Consider the following 19,934-nt stretch of genomic DNA (forward strand, 5'->3'; position numbering starts at 1 on the left):
AGAATAGATAGGTAATATAATATCTTACCCACCCTGTTTTAAAAGAACAGGCAAATGTTTGTGATTCATGGGGGCTGCCATCTTTGTCATGGGGGCAGCCATCTTTTTGGTTGAAAGGAGGTGACAAGGAGCAGGAGACACAGTTCCAACTATCCTGTGTCCTGATTACCCCTCCCAGCTGCACACGCTAGGCTTCAAATGTCAAATTCAAAATGTAAAAAAAAAAAAAAAAAAAAAAATATTGCACCAAAATAGAAACAACAAAATCAGAAATCCCATCATGCTTTGCACAGCATCAGGGAAAAAAGCCCGGGCAGTTTTCTTCTGTGCAGCTAAAAAATGAGGTTTGTATAAGAGAAACAAAGTTCTGATGCTGTGAAACTGTTAAAGAAACACAAAGCCTTTTCAGTGCTGCTGAGTCGATTTTTAGTCCGGATGTTCACTTTAAGGGTGTTCAATTTTAGACCCATATCTAGCCCTTTTCTGGAGTGTCTTTGTTAAGTTCACAAAACACTTTCCAAATCCTGAGATAGATAGTGGAAGTGACAGGTTTCCTTGCATGTAGCAAGCAGGGGCGTAACTAGAAATCACTGGGCCCCCCTGCGAATATTTGGATGGGCCCCCCCCCCCCCATAGGTGCCAAATAATCGTAATGGGGCAGCGTTTCACTGTAAATTAATTGTAAAGTGGGCAGCATTTTACCAGACAATCGTAATGTGGGCCAGAAAATCGTAATGTGGGCAGAGTTCACCAGAAAATCGTAATGTGGGCCTTTAGAAAATCATAATGTGGGCAGAGTTCACCAGAAAATCGTAATGTGGGCACCAGTCATCAGAAAATAGTAACGTGAGCAGCAGTCACCAGAAAATTGTAACGTGGGCAGCATTCACTAGACAATCGTAATGTGGGCAGCGTTCACCAGAATATCGTAATGTGGGCCAGAAAATCGTAATGTGGGCAGCGTTCACCAGAAAATCGTAACGTGGACAGCATTCACCAGACAATCGTAACGTGGGCAGTGTTCACCAGAAAATCGTAATGTGGGCCAGAAAATCGTAATGTGGGCAGAGTTCACCAGAAAATCGCCATGTGGGCAGCAGTCACCAGAATGTCGTAATGTGGGCAGCAGACACCAGAAAATCCTAATGTGGGCAGCAGTCACCAGAAAATCCTTATGTGGGCAGCAGTCACCAGAAAAATCGCAATGTGGGCAGCAGTCACCAGAAAAATCGCAATGTGGGCAGCAGTCACCAGAAAAATCGCAATGTGGGCAGCAGTCACCAGAAAATCCTAATGTGGGCAGCAGACACCAGAAAATCGTAATGTGGGCAGCAGACACCAGAAAATCGCAATGTGGGCAGCAGACACCTGAAAAATCGCAATGTGGGCAGCAGACACCTGAAAATCGTAATGTGGGCAGCAGACACCTGAAAATCGTAATGAGGGCAGCAGACACCTGAAAATCGCAATGTGGGCAGCAGTGACCAGAAAATCGCAATGTGGGCAGCAGTGACCAGAAAATCGTAATGTGGGCAGCAGACACCTGAAAATCACAATGTGGGCAGCAGACACCAGAAAATCGCAATGTGGGCAGCAGACACCAGAAAATCGCAATGTGGGCAGCAGACACCAGAAAATCCTAATGTGGGCAGCAGACACCTGAAAATCGTAATGTGGGCAGCAGACACCTGAAAATCGTAATGTGGGCAGCAGACACCTGAAAATCGTAACGTGGGCAGTGTTCACCAGAAAATCGTAATGTGGGCCAGAAAATCGTAATGTGGGCAGAGTTCACCAGAAAATCGCAATGTGGGCAGCAGTCACCAGAAAATCGCCATGTGGGCAGCAGTCACCAGAAAATTGCAATGTGGGCATCAGTCACCAGAAAATCCTAATGTGGGCAGCAGTCACCAGAAAATCCTAATGTGGGCAGCAGTCAGTCACCAGAATGTCGTAATGTGGGCAGCAGACACCAGAAAATCCTAATGTGGGCAGCAGTCACCAGAAAATCCTTATGTGGGCAGCAGTCACCAGAAAAATCGCAATGTGGGCAGCAGTCACCAGAAAATCGCAATGTGGGCAGCAGTCACCAGAAAATCCTAATGTGGGCAGCATACACCAGAAAATCGTAATGTGGGCAGCAGACACCAGAAAATCGCAATGTGGGCAGCAGACACCTGAAAATCGTAATGAGGGCAGCAGACACCTGAAAATCGCAATGTGGGCAGCAGTGACCAGAAAATCGCAATGTGGGCAGCAGTGACCAGAAAATCGTAATGTGGGCAGCAGACACCTGAAAATCACAATGTGGGCAGCAGACACCAGAAAATCGCAATGTGGGCAGCAGACACCAGAAAATCGCAATGTGGGCAGCAGACACCAGAAAATCCTAATGTGGGCAGCAGACACCTGAAAATCGTAATGTGGGCAGCAGACACCTGAAAATCGTAATGTGGGCAGCAGACACCTGAAAATCACAATGTGGGCAGCAGTGACCAGAAAATCATAATGTGGGCAGCAGACACCTGAAAATCACAATGTGGGCAGCAGTCACCTGAAAATCACAATGTAGGCAGCAGACACTAGAAAAAAAAAATGCACCTGTGAAAAAAAAACAATTCACTTACCTGACAGAAGTCTTCTCCTCTCCCGGCATCTGGCTCGCAGCTCCCCGAGTCCTCCTGCAGCACATCTCCCGCGCTGACAGGCAGAGTGCAGGGCTACGGCAAGATGGCTGCCGAAGCCCTGTACTAGAGACACAAATAGTCTCCAGTGTAGGGCTTCTTCGGCGGCCATCTTGCCGTAGCCCTGCTCTGCCTGCCGGAGACTATGCAGGCTGCTGGTGGAGCGGGGCTGCGGGGAATGAACTGGCGCAGCGTCTATTAGACGCTGCAGCCAGTTGAGCACCTTGCTGGGGGGTCCAGAGCAGCGCTCCCCCCACGCACAGTGAGCGGGCCCCAGAGCAGCCCCGGGCGGCCGGGCCCCCCTGCGGCTGAGAGAGTCGCATCCCCGGTAGGTACGCCGGTGGTGACAGCCTTTCCTCCTCCGGGCCCCTGACTTGCTAGGGGCCCCCCTGCAACTGCAGGGGCTGCAGGGTCTATTCCTACGCCCCTGGTAGCAAGGTAGAAACCACCTGCTTGGATAGGGCTCGATTCAATAATAAGCGCAGCTCAAAAGCCACACCTTCAGGTTCAGACTGGCCACTGAAGGATGGTATACTTGTCCCTGATACAGCAGATTTTCCCTGATCGGCAGGACCATGGGTACCTCTACTGCTAGGGAGAGTAACAGAGGATACCAAGGCCTTCTTGGCCAGTCTGGGGCGATAAGAATTATCGTGGCCTGGTCTTTGATTACTTTCTGTAGTACCCTCCCGATCTTTTTCAAGGGTGGGTGTACAAATGTTCTCTCCAGACCTCAGTGAAGCAGGAATGCCTCTAGACAAATCGGAGTGCCCTTGGGATTGAGGGAGCAGAATCTGAGAAGAAGTGCATTGTTCCAGGCAGAAAACAGGTTTATGGATGGAAGACCCCACTTGCTGTAAATCATCAAAAAGGCCTCTTTGTTCAGACACCAGGTGCTCTGATTTAGCTCATGGTGGCTTAACCAATCTGCTAGAACATTGTCCTTTCCCTTGAGGTGAACCGACTCTTAGGAAAGAACCTTGTTCTCTGCCCAACAGAAAATTCGCAGAGATAGATTAGCGGAGGGCTGTGAGTCCCTCCTTGCTTGTTTATGTAAGTCACTGATGTCTGGTTGTCTGAGTGAACTATCACGTTTTTGTTTATAAGCAAACTTTCCCATCTCTGTAGAGAATTCCAGATCGCCAACAACTCTTTGGATTGGATGAGTAGGTCTTTTCTATTTGAGATCACCTGCCTTGGATGTATTCTCGACCCAGATGAGCTCCCCATCCCCAGAGGCTCGCACCAGTCATAATAATCACTGGACTTTGCGAGATCCAACCTACACCTTTTTGCAGGTTTTACCCGGAAGTCCACCAGTTCAGAGAATGAATCACTGGATCTGACAAATTGAGCTTTTGATCTAGAGCCTCCTGTCCTGTCTGCCCGACCACTGACACAGTATTGTCAGTTGGAAGATTCTGAAGTTTGCCTGAGCCCAGGCCACAGCTGGAATACATGCCAAGTGCTTGCCTAGGAGAGATATACTGTAGCTTGTCTTACTGTGACAGACTTTGCTCTCAGAAGTTCCTGAGTACAAGCGATCACTTGATCCACTTTCCTTTGTGGCAGACAGGACATCTGGTTCACTGTGTCCAGTAACACCCCAAGAAATTATTTTCTCTGATCTGGTGTAAGGTCGGATTTCTTTAGATTCAAGATCCATCCCAGGTCCTTCAGAACTGTCAGAACCATCTGAATATGCTCTTGGAGAGTATCCTTGGATTTTGCAGCTATTAGCAGATCGTCTAGGTAAGGTACTAGAATGATCTTCTGAATTCTCAGATGCGCTGCGACTTCTATCATGATCTTTGTAAAGATCCTGATTTATAATCAGGCGAAAAATTGCCGTTCGGCTTTGGAACCAGGAAAAGAGGAGTAGAAAACCCTTTCTCTCTCCTGAACTGGAACCTCTTCCACAATCCCCTTCTGAAAAAGTTTCTCCACAGCTTTTTCCATAGCAGAATGCTCCACTGGGGACTGCAAAAAAACAACTTGTCACTGAAATTTTTGGGAGGTTTTCTGGAAAATTTTATGCTTTACCCTTTCCTGATTGTCTGGCAAATGTATTTGTACATATTCTCAATATAAGCAGGTTTAGGCTCATCAATAGGAATATTCAAAGCTGTACAAATGTACTCTAACAATTCAGAAGACTGATCAGGTAGCAGTCTAAATTTTGTCCCATAAGAGGTTCTGGGCGTCTCCTCTTCAAGAGCGGAAGATTCCCCAACATGCTCTATTTCCTCCGAGGGAGAATCCACAAGCCTCTGTGCCCCAAATACACTAGGTAAGTCCGAATCCAATGTAGGTGGGACTACCTGAGGAGTAGATGGTAAAGTGGGAGCTTCCTTTGCAACCAAAAACCTTTCTGCTAAATACTCCTGAAATTTAAATAACATATTAAACGTGTCACCACTTTCATGTTTTACCACTTGCATTATACAGGCATTGCACAGGGGTTTGGGATAAAAAGGAGCAAGCTTATTCTGGCATATGCCACATTCCCTTGTGGCTTTAAAGGGGAACTGAAGAGAGAGGTATATGGAGGCTGTCATGTTTATTTCCTTTTAATCTATACCAGTTGCCTGGCAGCCCTGCTGGTCTATTTCTCTGCAGTAGTATCTGATTAAAACCAGAAACAAGCATGCAGCTAACCTTGTCAGATCAGACTTATAAGTCTGAACCACCTGATCTGCTGCATGCTTGTTCAGGGGCTATGGCTAATAGTATTAGAGGCAGAGGATCAGCAGGGCTGCCAGGCAACTGGTATTGTCTAAAAGGAAATAAACATGACAGCCTCCATATACCTATCTCTTCAGTTCCCCTTTAAATGGCGTGGGGTTCTGAAACACACAAGCACAGAGAAAAAGCCCAAAAAGAGTTAGAGTACAATCACATTTAGGAACAGCTTTGCCCCATAAAACTGATCAAACAACCTTACCTGGTCGTTATCAGTGTGTGCAGTAGTGTCCCTGCCCTGAGAGGTAGTTTCCTCCATTGCGGATAACAGAGTGAAATGCTGTAACCAGCCACTATGCACCGCAGCATCTTCTGATAAAGAGACGCCCGCGGCGCTCCCACGAGGCTTGAGGTCCGCCTCCCCGCTGGCGGAAGTTCTGGGAGAATGAATACTTCCGCCGGAGCCCCAAGCGGAAGTGCTGCGCATTGCTCAGAGCTATCATCTAAAAGCCGGATGCGTTGTTTGCAGAGCCTGCTGTGGTGTGTCAAGCGACTTGCAAGGCCCGCTCTGCCAGCCCTTCTCCTGCCCAGACCCCCACGCCAAGAGGATCGCCATGCGAAGTCCCCATCTGAAGACTCCCACAGGCAGGCTGAGACGGGCTGGCCTTACCCTTGAACCCCCCGCTGGTCCAGAGATTGTATCCTGTCTGTCCAGGGGACAGGAAAGCACTGAGGCTAGGTAGGAGGATGTGGCTATCTAAATTGTATCTTGTGCTTTCTGTCCCCTAGGCAGGTGGGGCTTTCTCACTGTTCACCCAGCGTGGAGGCAAGCAGAAACCTAATTACCTCCTAAATAACAAAACAAGTCCACCAAATTTGGCAGCATGTCCTCTAAATTATAAACAGCATCAGCATTTCTCCTAAATATTACAATTAGGCACCATAACCCCCCCCCCCCCCCACACACACACACACACAACTTCAAAAAAACCCAATTAGATATCACCTCTTTAGTAGCAGACAGGGCCGGGCCGAGGCAGGAGAGGCTTCAGCCTCAGGGCGCAGTGTAGGAGGGGGCGCACAATTCATTCAGTTGTCATTCCCAATTGTGTTTGAAGCAGAAAGAAATAGGAAAAGGGGATACATGGCAGTGACTGCAAGTCAGATAACTAGAGATTAAGATATTGGGGTGGTTGGGGGCCCTGGGGCGCCTCTTAGTCTAGTAGCAATCAGTGTGTGACGGCTGGGGCGGAGGGATGGAGGGGCGCACTTTGGTGTCTCAGCCTTGGGTGCTGAAGGACCTTGTCCTGACCTCACCCTAGTAGAGATGGCCCGAACGGTTCGCCCGCGAACGGCTCCAGGCAAACTTAAGGTGGTTCGCGTTCGCCAGCGAGTCTTTGTGGTACACAGTCTTTGTGGCTCAATTGGTTAGCGTGTTTGGCTGTTAACTGAAAGGTTGGTGGTTCAAGGCCACCCAGGCATGGCCTTGCCTTTTGTGTTCAACAGTTGTCCAAAGAGAACTCCAGATAGCCATGTAGATTCATCTCTCTCTCGCTCTCTCTAGTAGGGATGGTCACCGCTTTCCGTGGAATTGTATTTTCCACAATTTTGGGCGGAAATTGGTCATTCCATTCCGTCGGAACGGAATTGCTTTTTCAATCCGGCGGAATTCCCGAAATTGCCTGTGAAATTCTGCCGGTATCCGTTGATGGTTGTAAGCTGAAAATTCACTTCAATGGCATCAAGTCCTAGAGAGAGAGAGAGCTCATTTTTCTCTTGGGTATATCACAATGGTACATGCTAGGCTGGCTTCAGCATGTAGCAGTGTGTTGTGTTGTGTTGGTGGTATAATGGTTAGGATAGCAGCCTACCACGTGGTAGGCCTGGGTTTCGATTTCTGGCCAGTGTGAGTTGGCTTTTGACATACTACAATTCCCTAAGCAAGCTCATTTTTCTCTTGGATATATCATAATGGTACATGCTAGGCTGGCTTCAAGCATGTAGTGTTGGTGGTGGTATAGTGGTGAAGTGAGCTACCTACCACGCACTCAGACCTGGGTTCAATTCCCGGCCAAGGTATGCAAGCTGGCTTTTAAAATACTACAATTCCCTGGGAGACAAGACCCTCCCTCCGGGAGGAGGGAGTGAGGGAGGAGGGAGAGAGGGATTACACTTCCTGATGTTGTAAAGCAGTGTAGGCCTGCAATTGAACATTCAATGAGATTTCTGACCTTAAAACACTGCTTAGTATTAAATCCAGATCCAGATTTTTCTGGGACTTTTGATGTGTATTTCACTCAGCCATGTCTTCCTCCAGGTATAAGACCCCTTAAAACCGTTTCTATCATTTTTCTAGTCAGCAGAAATTTTTCAAAATTTTTAAGTTCGCCTCCCTATTGAAGTCTATTATCTGATCACCCACCCACACCAATAGATCGCCCGCAGATCCGACTTCCAATCACCTCCCAAGTGCAGTGTTTACATCTGTTCTCTACCCTAAACACCCACTAATTACCCATCAATCACCCCCTGTCACTGCTACCTATCAGATTAGACCCCTATCTGCCCCTAGGGCACTCAATCACCCGCCCACACCCTCAGAATGCCCTCAGACCCCAGCCCTGATCACCTCGCCAGTGCATTGCTTGCATCTATTCCCCCCTCTAATCACACCTTGAGACACCCATCAATCACCTCCTGTCACCCCCTAGCACACCTACCCATCAGATCAGGCCCTAATTTGCCCCGTGTGGGCACCTGATCACTCGGCCAAACCCTCAGATCCCCTTCCGATCACCTCCCCAGTGCATTGATTGCATCTATTTTCCCCTCTAACCACCCCCTGAGACACCCATCAATCACCTCCTGTCACTCCCCCTAGCACTCCTATCCATCAGATCAGGCCCAAAACAACCTGTCATCTAAAAGGCCACCCTGCTTATGACCGGTTCCACAAAATTCGCCCCCTCATAGACCACCTGTCATCAAAATTTGCAGATGCTTATACCCCTGAACAGTCATTTTGAGACATTTGGTTTCCAGACTACTCACGGTTTGGGCCCGTAAAATGCCAGGGCGGTATAGGAACCACCCCAAGGTATTCTGTTAGGTGTATGACGAGTTCATAGAAGATTTTATTTTTTGTCAAAAGTTAGCGGAAATTGATTTTTATTGTTTTTTCTTCACAAAGTGTCATTTTTCACTAACTTGTGACAAAAAATAAAATCTTCTATGAACTCACCGTACTACTAATGGAATATCTTGGGGTGTCTTCTTTCTAAAATGGGGTCATTAGTGGGGTTCCTATACTGCCCTGGCATTTTAGGGGCCCTAAACCGTGAGGAGTAGTCTTGAAACAAAAATGACCTGTGAAATCCTAAAGGTACTCATTGGACTTTGGGCCCCTTAGTGCAGTTAGGGTGCAAAAAAGTGCCACACGTGGTATCGCCGTACTCGGGAGAAGTAGTATAATGTGTTTTGGGGTGTATTTTTACACATACCCATGCTGGGTGGGAGAAATACCTCTGTAAATGACAATCTTTTGATTTTTTTACACACAATTGTCCATTTACAGAGGTATTTCTCCCACCCAGCATGGGTATGTGTAAAAATACACCCCAAAACACATTGTACTACTTCTCCCGAGTATGGTAATACCACATGTGTGGCACTTTTTTGCACCCTAACTGCGCTAAAGGGTCCAAAGTCCAATGAGTACCTTTAGGATTTCACAGGTCATTTTGAGAAATTTCGTTTCAAGACTACTCCTCACGGTTTAGGGCCCCTAAAATGCCAGGGCAGTATAGGAACCCCACAAATGACCCCATTTTAGAAAGAAGACACCCCAAGGTATTCCGTTAGTAGTATAGCGAGTTCATAGCAGATTTTATTTTTTGTCACAAGTTAGCGGAAATTGATTTTAATTGTGTTTTTTCACAAAGTGTCATTTTCCGCTAACTTGTGACAAAAAATAAAATCTTCTATGAACTCGCCATACTACTAACGGAATACCTTGGGGTGTCTTCTTTCTAAAATGGGGTCATTTGTGGGGTTCCTATACTGCCCTGGCATTTTAGGGGCCCTAAACCGTGAGGAGTAGTCTTGAAACGAAATTTCTCAAAATGACCTGTGAAATCCTAAAGGTACTCATTGGACTTTGGGCCCTTTAGTGCAGTTAGGGTGCAAAAAAGTGCCACACATGTGGTATCGCCGTACTCAGGAGAAGTAGTATAATGTGTTTTGGGGTGTATTTTTACACATACCCATGCTGAGTGGGAGAAAGATCTCTGTAAATGGACAATTGTGTGTAAAAAAAAATTAAAAAATTGTCATTTACAGAGATATTTCTCCCACCCAGCATGGGTATGTGTAAACATACACCCCAAAACACATTGTACTACTTCTCCTGAGTATGGCAATACCACATGTGTGGCACTTTTTTGCAGCCTAACTGCGCTAAGGGGTCCAAAGTCCAATGAGCACCTTTAGGCTTTACAGGGGTGCTTACAATTTAGCACCCCCCAAAATGTCAGGACAGTAAACACACCCCACAAATGACCCATTTTGGAAAGTAGACCCTTCAAGGTATTCAGAGAACGGCATGGTGAGTCCGTGGCAGATTTCATTTTTTTTTGTCGCAAGTTAGAAATGGAAACTTTTTTTTTTTTTTTGTCACAAAGTGTCATTTTCCGCTTACTTGTGACAAAAAATAATATCTTCTATGAACTCATTGTGCCTCTCAGTGAATACTTTGGGATGTCTTCTTTCCAAAATGGGGTCATTTGGGGGGTATTTATACTATCCTGGAATTCTAGCCCCTCATGAAACATGACAGGTGGTCAGAAAAGTCAGAGATGCTTGAAAATGGGAAAATTCACTTTTTGCACCATAGTTTGTAAACGCTATAACTTTTACCCAAACCAATAAATATACACTGAATGGGTTTTTTTTATCCAAAACATGTTTGTCCACATTTTTCGCGCTGCATGTATACAGAAATTTTACTTTATTTGAAAAATGTCAGCACAGAAAGTTAAAAAAATCATTTTTTTGCCAAAATTCATGTCTTTTTTGATGAATATAATAAAAAGTAAAAATCGCAGGAGCAATCAAATAGCACCAAAAGAAAGCTTTATTAGTGACAAGAAAAGGAACCAAAATTAATTTAGGTGGTAGGTTGTATGAGCGAGCAATAAACCGTGAAAGCTGCAGTGGTCTGAATGGAAAAAAAGTGGCCGGTCCTTAAGAGGTAGAAAGCCCTAGGTCCTCAAGTGGTTAAGGAGCCATTCTTGCTCCGATAAGAGTGAGCCTTTTATCTATATGCTGAGATGCTGAATTTGAAATAAAGATTTTTTTGATTTTTCACCTTACACATTGGTGTAGCGGGATTTCCTTTGTGTGCAATCTTATGTTGGTCAAGATTCCCTTCTCCCATTGCTGGGTGAGTGTATGTGCAGCGGTTCTTTCTTCTACAAATCTCTACACCCTAGTAATATTGCTCTTAGTCAGGCCTCATGTTGGGTTGGGGTGGCTGTGTTTACAAGGTCTACCCTTAGTGCTGCTCTCTCAACTGGCAGCATCTAGCCTCTGTGCTACGAGGTATCTTTTCGTCTACTCCTCCTGCTATCCAATTACTTCTATTTTATGCAGATTAATGTAATTATTTCTATTTTATACAGATTATTGGCTATGTAGGTAAATAGTGACAGGCAACATTCTGCTTCTTTATGTCTACTAACAAGAAATGTCATGGACATGGATTCTCACAACAAGGAGGAGAGGGAGCAATTTATTTTATTTAATTTTTATTTATTTTACTTTAGCATTTCCAGATCGCTGCAAAGGGCATTTTAAGGAGAGTTAAGTTATTTTTTGTTGGAAACTTTCAACAAGCATACAGTGTAGATCCACTTTAAAACCTGCTCCTTTTACAACAACAACGAAACATCTGTAAAGAACTTTTCTACTGTAGAACCCAAAGCCTAGGTCATGTAAGGATTTGAATGTTAGTACGCCAATTTTGAAAAGGATTCTCCATTTTACGGGTAGCTCATTGCAGCAAGAAATTGTCAATTTATGATTTCAATAGTACTAAAAATAAAATGGTGAGATGTTTTGTAAGCTAGGAAAAAACGTTTGGGCTGTTTGAATACAGACACCCTAAAAGGACCATTCACTGCCTACTGTTTCACCAGTCTCCTGATCAGCTTTATAGTGCATCTCATGTAATTTCAACATTACAATAGGATCATTGCAAGAGATTTTCACACACAGCATATTAACATTATAAATATGGATATGAAACACCTTAGAACACTGCTACAGTTACTACATTACTACAGTTAAACATTCAAACAATGCTAGGCATTTCACAGCAATTACCATAATTTTTGTACTACAGTATACTAAAAAAAAAAACATTCTATATAAAAACCACCACACAATGACACGGTCTGCTTGTTTATGGTTTTATTAAAAAATAATCACACTGATATTAAGACGGTCAAGTTAACATGACAAAGTAACTGAGTTGACTTTAAAAGGAGCTCAATGGAGGAATAACGCGTTAGAAAGTTCTGTTCATACCTGTGCACATATACAGTAATTCCATTCGCAGACAACTTGCATACATTAACATGGTGTTTGTGGAAATAAGACATATCAAACATATAAGGGGCATTGTGATGATGATTGAGCCCCCTTTAGATTTTTTTACACGCTGATGTCATCTGAACATGATGCTGATAGACTACATTGTATTTTTGTAAAGAAAATGTTATGACGGAAAGAAGAAGTGACCAGCCCCTTGTTATATTACAGTGTTTAAAGGAGAACTGTAGTGAGAGATATATGGAGGCTGCCATATTTATTTCCATTTAAGCAATACCAGTTACCTGGCTATCATGCTGATCCTCTGCCTATAATACTTTCAGCCATAAGCCCTGAACAAGCACGCAGCAGATCAGGCGTTTCAGAAATTTTTGTCAGATCTGACAAGATTAGCTACATGCTTGTTTCTGGTGTGATTCAGACACTACTGCAGCCAAATAGATCAGCAGGGCTGCCAGGCAACTGGTATTGCTTAAAAGAAAATAAATATGGCAGCCTCCATATACCTCTCACTACAGTTCTCCTTTAATGCAGAGTGTCAGTTGATAACTTGTACCTCAGCTGACCAGCTTCTTATACAAGGTTTCATTTTATAGGTAGTTTGCAAAAATCCCAAAGGCCAATGTACATACAAGTTTACAGTAGAGCTCTAATTCTCTGTTGGATGGAATGGACACATTTCCAAACTGTGGTCTTCATATATAAAGTTTTACCAGAGGATACATAAATGCTGAACCTACAGCCTCCAGTGAATGCTTTGATAGTGTACTTAGTAGGCATTGTGTCAGGATTGACACAGGTTTGCTGTAAGTGTACGGCTGAATACAGTTTTAAGACCAGCCTCCCTACAATGCTTATTTTAAAACACATTCCTGAAGAGAGCTACCAGATTGTTATGCTGTACTTTCCTAGAACAAGAGCAGTGCAGACAGGACCCCGGCTGTCCACATTGATAATAGCCCCAAGTTGGCCTACAGGGGCATGACCTTGCCTCCATGCACATGACTATAAGCAAGGCTCTGCTAGAGTGAAGAGGTGGTCTATGGTTGAATGGGCAGTCGGGGATGGGCTTCAGTAAAGTCACTTCTGCAGTCAATAGTGCTGTGGATTGTAGAGACATGCCACAGCTCTCTGTACCCTTGTTTCTATAGATGAGTACTAAAGGGAGAATGGAAATGCCTAGTTTACATTAGTGCATGTGACAGTGCACTTCTGGACATTGTGCATAGTAATGTGTGCATACCAAAGAATGTGACCAGCCTATACAATAAACACACATTGTGCATCGTGATACTAGCCTGCATGTCAGTATGTAATGTGAATGAGGCCTAAAACTATATATAATACAGCCTTACCCTTACATTTCATACAGACTGACACAGGCTCACTTCAAAAGTCAAAATGTTTCATGTTAAAGGTTTCCACTCAGCTACATTGGCACCTCTGTAATAGCCCCTGACACCAGATAAAAGCAAATTGTCACACACAGCAGCTGGAATAACTGTATGTATGTATGGTTGCTCTTTCTGACATACAGGCAGTTCAGCTTGCTAGGGTGTTTAATGTATGACTTGACATTTGTCATAATGGGAAAAAGTATACCAAAACCAGCTTCACATAACATGCTGTAACCAAAAAGAGGTGCTGAAGAATGTGAAAACAGAGCATGATCCGGTTTCTATGTGACACTAGGCCCAATCCTGGACAGGAAGACATGGGCCTCAATTCACTAAGTATTACCACATTCAATAATGCAGAAAATAGTTGTTTTTACCGATCACCTTCTTAACCCTCCTGGCGGTATATTAAAAACCGCCAGGGGGCAGCGCAGCCGGTTTTTTTTTTTTTTTTTATATCATGTAGCGAGCCCCATGTAGCGAGCCGAGGGCTCGCTACATGATAGCCGCTGCTCAGCGGCATCCCCCCAGCCCCGCCGATCGCCTCCGGCGATCAGGAAATCCCGTTCAAAGAACGGGATTTCCTGGAGGGCTTCCCCCGTCGCCATGGCGATGGAGCGGGATGACGTCACCGACGTCATGGACGTCGTGACGTCCAAGGGAGTCCCGATCCACCCCTTGCCGCTGCCTGGCGCTGATAGGCCAGGCAGCGCAGGGGTCTAGGGGGGGGGGGGGGGGTTTCTTGCGACGCGGATAGCGGCGGCGGTGATCGAAGTGCTGACGCAGCTAGCAAAGTGCTAGCTGCGTTCAGCAAAAAAAAAAAATATTCAAATCGGCCCAGCAGGGCCTGAGAAAACCTCCTGCGCGGCTTACCCCGAACTACGTTCGGGGTTACCGCCAGGAAGGTTAAATGCCAATTCAATAAACTTATTACCGTACTAAAAAGTAAAATCATGAATAGTAAGATAAATTACCGACTTCTGCGGTACTTAATTCAAGGAATGTCAATAAATTGCAATTTACAAAAGTTAAAGCATTTGGTAAATAAAGCAAAAAAAGTGTTCAGTATTTACCTCCAGCTCTGACCAACCAGTAACTCACACTCTCCATGTGGTAACATTGACAGATGTAGCAGACAGCCAAAACGGAGAGCCAGGCAGCCCTGCTTCTCAGTTCCCACCCTATTTGGTTTTTCTGTTTCCCTATAGATTTGAATATCTGTATACTGGTATACAGAAGAACTCCTTCCGGTTGCTGCAACACATCTAAAGGATTGCTGTGGATGCACCGGGCAGAAAAACCCAGACTCGTGCACACAGACTCACCGCTTCCTGCCCGACCTGCTCCACAGCTAGTAACAGACTTGCCAAGCAGGGCTTAGTGAAATGAAGCATGTTTTTCGGTAATTTACCAAACTTCTATCACATGTGGGAAATCTTAGGAAAATTTGGAAGAAAAAGTGTAAAATACTGAATGTGGTATTTTACCAACCTAAATTATTTTACTGAACTGCCCTTAGTGAATTGAGGCCATATGGTTACCAGGTAATGGGGGCTATTATGGGGACCAGTGAGGCTTAGAGGGAGATCTACTGAAAGTAATGTTACAATATAATAGAACTTGATTATTTTCTGCACACAAAGTTTCTAAGGACTTCCAAAATGTGGGATCAAATCCTATCACAACCAAAATACCTCCGCTTTTGAAGGAGTTATAATAAGCAGTTAGTGGTTGGCATCACTATGGTAGAAACTGGCATCACTATGGCATTAATAACCAAAATTGCCTACGTAGTTACTTTTTGGTAGAACACAGATTAACTTTTGTTAGTTCACTAGCTGCAGCCTCGTGCTAGAGCAATGACTTTAAAATAGTGAAGCTGAAGGATGAGTAGAACAACCAGGGAACTCGAATGTAGTTAAAAAAAAAAAAGCATCTGTGATGTCCGTCACCATAGGTTCAGTTTAAGGAACATTTCAATGCAACTGTTGAATATGGCATTTCTACCATTCAGTCTGGCATGTAAACCTCATTTTGGAAAACTCGTTAAAAACTATAACAAAAGAAATACATGATACTACATTTTAATTAGACTTCATTGGTAGAAACAAATTGTTACCACAAAATGGAGTACATGGTTCGTAGTTAAATGGCACAACGCAGCCATAAACTTGTACAGTGCTAGGTTTCCCTCGAAGCATAAAATACAAAATGCACGATTTCTAAAATTTGTGAGTCTGTGATCTTTACAGGTGTCAGTGGACAAAAAGCAGAATTGTATCCAAGTCACATGAAAATAATATACATAGCTTAAAAGCCCAAAATATTATTTTACAAACACTGTACATTTTCAAGTGCAAGACCTTTTCCAAGTAGCCTGGATGCCCCCTTAAACCCACCATAATGGTTAAACAATAGGGAGATTACTGTAGTATTACAGTAGCAAAGTTCCAGGTCCAAAATCATGAAACAAGTTTGGACTAAAAAAAAAGTATAAAAAAAGGTCTTCAAACATGTCTTCTGTCTACAATAACATTGCTTAAACTCAGAGAGAGCATCTCATTGTGAGACTGGCATAGCAACATTGACAGGCACCTGGCTGGTCTGTGGTGCTGGGGATCCGGTGTTCATTGGCTGGGGTGGTGCAGAAACTGGTTCCTGCATACTGATGTGTGTAATAAAACGAAGTCGTAATTTTAAAGCAGGTCGGAGGTTAAAGATGATCTTTTCCACCTGAAAAAGAAAAACTGGGTCATTATTTGTATGTGTAGAGTTTTTATTCAGGTGTTAATTTCATCAATATGTTTATTCCTGCATTCCACTATCGAGTGACCTGTCAGGCCAGTGTTCTTCCCAGTGATGATTTTCAGCTGTGTTGTAAAAATACTGGTCTGGCCAAAAGTGATCTGGCCACATGAAGTAAACATATACATGTGCAGATACTTCTGAGTTTATGCAAATGTGTGTACATTTGTATGCAAACATATGCAGCTTGAAATTGGACCAATCCGTTTAAACCCGGGTGGGAGTTGAGTGGTCCATTTTCAAGCTGCATATATGTGCATAAAAATGTACATAAATTTGCATAAACTCTGAAGTATTTGCATCTCATTGATCATCCCTATCCAGTGCTGCCAGCAATGCATGGGAGATTTTCAGTGCACTCTAGATTTTATTTTTTTAACCAGTGCCACCCCAAAGTGCTCCCTTTATTACAGTGTCTCCCATTATGCTGCTCTTAGGATAGTGTAAATATAGTGTTGCCCTATAGAGAGCCCCTGTTAAGAGAGTTTTCTCAAAGTACCAATTATTATGTCTTGCATAGAGCCACTGATTATTATAGTGCTCCCCATAAAGTTTCCATTATTATAAAGCTTTAACACAGAGACACCATTATTGTAGAGATTTTCCCACAGAGCTCCTGATATTACAGTGTTCCCCACCAAACTCCTTTATTATAATCAGGGCTGTGGAGTGCCTACAAAAATCATCCACGGATCATTCAGAAACAGCCTCATCAGTCTGCCGACAGCGCGTACACGCTCTACTGTCGGCAGAACGCCCGCCCTGCGGGAGGGTCTAACGGAACCATCGTTCCTTTCAGTAATGCGGCCGCAATAGCAGCATAGGGGGCGATATACAGGCTGGGAACGCGAAGAATCACTCGCGTTCCCATGCCTGTCGGCCGGTGACTGCCAAACCGGACGTGCTCGCCGGCGGGTCCTGGGACATCGGAGCGGAGCTGCGAGGGCACCGATCGGCTGCTGGGGGCTGAGGGAAGCCCCAGGTGAGTAAATCTAATTTTTTACAGTTGACTTAAGGATCACTTTAAGGTAAATAACCAGATTGATCACACATTTACCAACTCAAACGGTGTCAGACAAGGATGTCCCTTGTCCCCCACACTATTTGAGTCCGCCAGGAGAAAAGCACGATATAAATGTTATTTGTCTTGTCTTGTCTAATCTCGCCATCGAAACAATTATTCAAGCCATCCAACAAGATGACAAAATTAGAGGTATAAAAACAAGGCAAGGTGAAATGAACATATTGGCTTACGCCGATGACCTGCTTCTAACCTTGACGGACCCACTTAGCTCAACTATAAAATGTCGAGATAAATTTAATCTTTTTGCAAAACACTCAAATTTTAAACCGAATAAAGAAAAACCAGAGACCTTAAATATTTGCTGCTCTATAAAATTAATTGAAGAGATAAAACAAACCAGTGAATTCAGATGTAACAACCACTCAATTAAATATTTAGGTATTAATCTTACCAACAATCTCAATTTACCTTTCAAAAGTAATTGTAACGATCGGTGAAGCACAGAGAGGTCTGAACACCGGTGATCTGCACGATCACGGGGAATACAGACGTATACCAGATTATAAGTGATCTGCAGTCTCACCGATAATCCAATATACTAGCTAACCTCTGTTCACCTGAGTAGAGTGTAGTGTTTTGGTGTAACAGTAACAAGCCTCAGCGCAGTCGGAAGTACTGCGCTGATTCCTTCCGCAGATCTGGACTCTCCAAGACGGGAGGAGTCAGACTGATAGTAGGAAGGTTAGTCTGAAAGTGACACTCAGGAGGAGATGCCACTGACAGGACAGGGAACCGCCTCCAAAAGTGAGGTCGGTTCTCGAGGTCGGACAAGCCAGGTCGATACATACGGACAGATAAGGTACAAGATCAGGAGGCAAAAGCAGAGTCGAAGTACAGGCAAGGTTTGGCAACAGGGTATCAGATATATCAAGGTACAAAATCAGGAGACAGAAGCAGGGTCTAGGACGAGCCGGGGTTCGGCAACAGAGTATCAGAGATATCGAGGTACAAGATCAGAGTTCAGGAGGATAGTCGAGACAGGCAAAGGGTCATAACAGATAATCACAATCAAACTAGTACTTTAGCTATCAACAGAATCTAGCTAAGTGTAGGATTACAGCTCCAGCTGGTCCCGGCACACTTGCGGATCTGACTACGGATCTGAGTGCTCCCACGTATGTGATCGCACGCCAGACAAGGAACAAGTGAACAGCCAGCAGTATATATACTCAAGGACCTTTCCAGGACCTCCCTAATTGCTGGACCAATGAAAGTTGTGGAAAATGTCAGCTGACCAGCCTGGTCAGCTGACTACTTCTGGCTGTTATATAAGCTCTGTCTCTGTGCGCGCGCGCGCGCGCGTGTCACTCTGAATCCTGGTGGACTATCAGTCCCAGCCACACCAGAACTGTCTTGCAATGTATCTTGAGCACCACGTGTGGGGGCCGCTTCCAATGCGGATTCCGCCGTTTTCAATGCGGATTCCGCCGCTCTGCCTAAGCGGCATGTGGCGGTTTTTCCGCGTTGTGACACCCTGCTGGACGCGGAAACAGCCGCCTCACCTTGAGAGACGGCGGCTTTTCCGCGTTTCCTTACAGTAATTTTTTTAAAAATAGTGGGCGAATGTAAAAAAAAAAAAAATTAGATCTTGGAATCGTCCGTGTTTCAATTTAATTGGTAGGATCAGCATTATTAAAATGATCATCCTCCCCAAGCTTATTTTCCTGCTGCAGAGCTTACCGATGGCGCATGATTCCAGAACTGGCTGGCACAAGATATTCCAGAATTTTATTTGGAACAACGCTAAGCAGAATAAATCACAAATTGGTCATGAAAAGAAAAGACCAGGGCGGACTTACCACTCCAAATTTATATAATTATCATAAAAGTGTACATCTGACAAGAATCCTGGAATGGAAAATAGAGACCACTACCGATATAAAGAATAGGATATGGCCACGGCTAGAGGAGGAGGAATCCAATTTTGATCTAGTTTTTTCTTGGATCCCTAAAAATATTAATAAAGTATACAATTTATCATCCCATCCATTGATCAAACCAACCCTTAAATCGCTACTTTGGATAATTAAAAAATGGCAAAAAAATACAGGGTTCTCCCCCTTAACAACCCTACGAGATAATTCAGACTCCTACCCCCAGGTTTTGACCCAGCCTGGTTTGGCAGACATAATATAAGTCGCGAAACTCGTGTTGTTGATATTGGGGGAAACCCCGCCCTGGGAATCAAATCGATCTTTGAAGGTAACAATCATTAGTTTATGGGGTTCTTCCCAGATACATTTTTTCCAAAAATTGACTTTGCGGTTTGCCCAGAGAATGGAATTGAATCACTTTGAGAAACATCTTTATCTGGGAAGAAAAATGAACAAATCAATCTCTAGTCTATACTCAGATATCTGCACTGCAGAGTGTGGCCCGAATCTTCCTGCGTACTGCAGGAAATGGGAAAACGAGCTGGGGTCAAGTCTGGAAGGGTTATGGTCACAAATATGGGCAAACACTTAAAATTTGGGATGCAAGGTTGCAATTGATACAATTTAAAACAATTGGTAGATGATATGTTACACCACTCCGTGTTAGCAAGTTTGCAAGTCGCAGGGTGATGTGCTGGAGGTGTGGACAGTGGGACGGAGGTACTCTACATATGTGGTGGTGGTGGTGCCCGATAGTTAAAAAATTCTGGGACGATATCACCCTCCTGGCGGAGGGAAT

At 44.3% G+C, this 19,934-nt stretch overlaps 1 protein-coding gene across 2 annotated transcripts in view; it reads right to left on the reverse strand.

Annotated features, from left to right (window-relative positions):
* Nucleotides 1-11,819: 11,819 nt before the first annotated feature.
* The window catches only part of MED23 (mediator complex subunit 23), a 150,840-nt gene continuing 142,725 nt past the window's right edge, over nucleotides 11,820-19,934 (reverse strand). For both annotated transcript variants that reach the window (XM_068231572.1, XM_068231571.1), the window contains one exon: nucleotides 11,820-16,105. In XM_068231572.1, coding sequence (XP_068087673.1) covers nucleotides 15,932-16,105 — 174 coding nt within the window. In that variant the 3' untranslated portion in view covers nucleotides 11,820-15,931. The remainder of the gene's footprint in view (nucleotides 16,106-19,934) is intronic.

This window comes from Hyperolius riggenbachi, chromosome 4 (assembly GCF_040937935.1).
Source record: "Hyperolius riggenbachi isolate aHypRig1 chromosome 4, aHypRig1.pri, whole genome shotgun sequence".
In the NCBI taxonomy this organism is placed as follows: Eukaryota; Metazoa; Chordata; class Amphibia; order Anura; family Hyperoliidae; genus Hyperolius; species Hyperolius riggenbachi.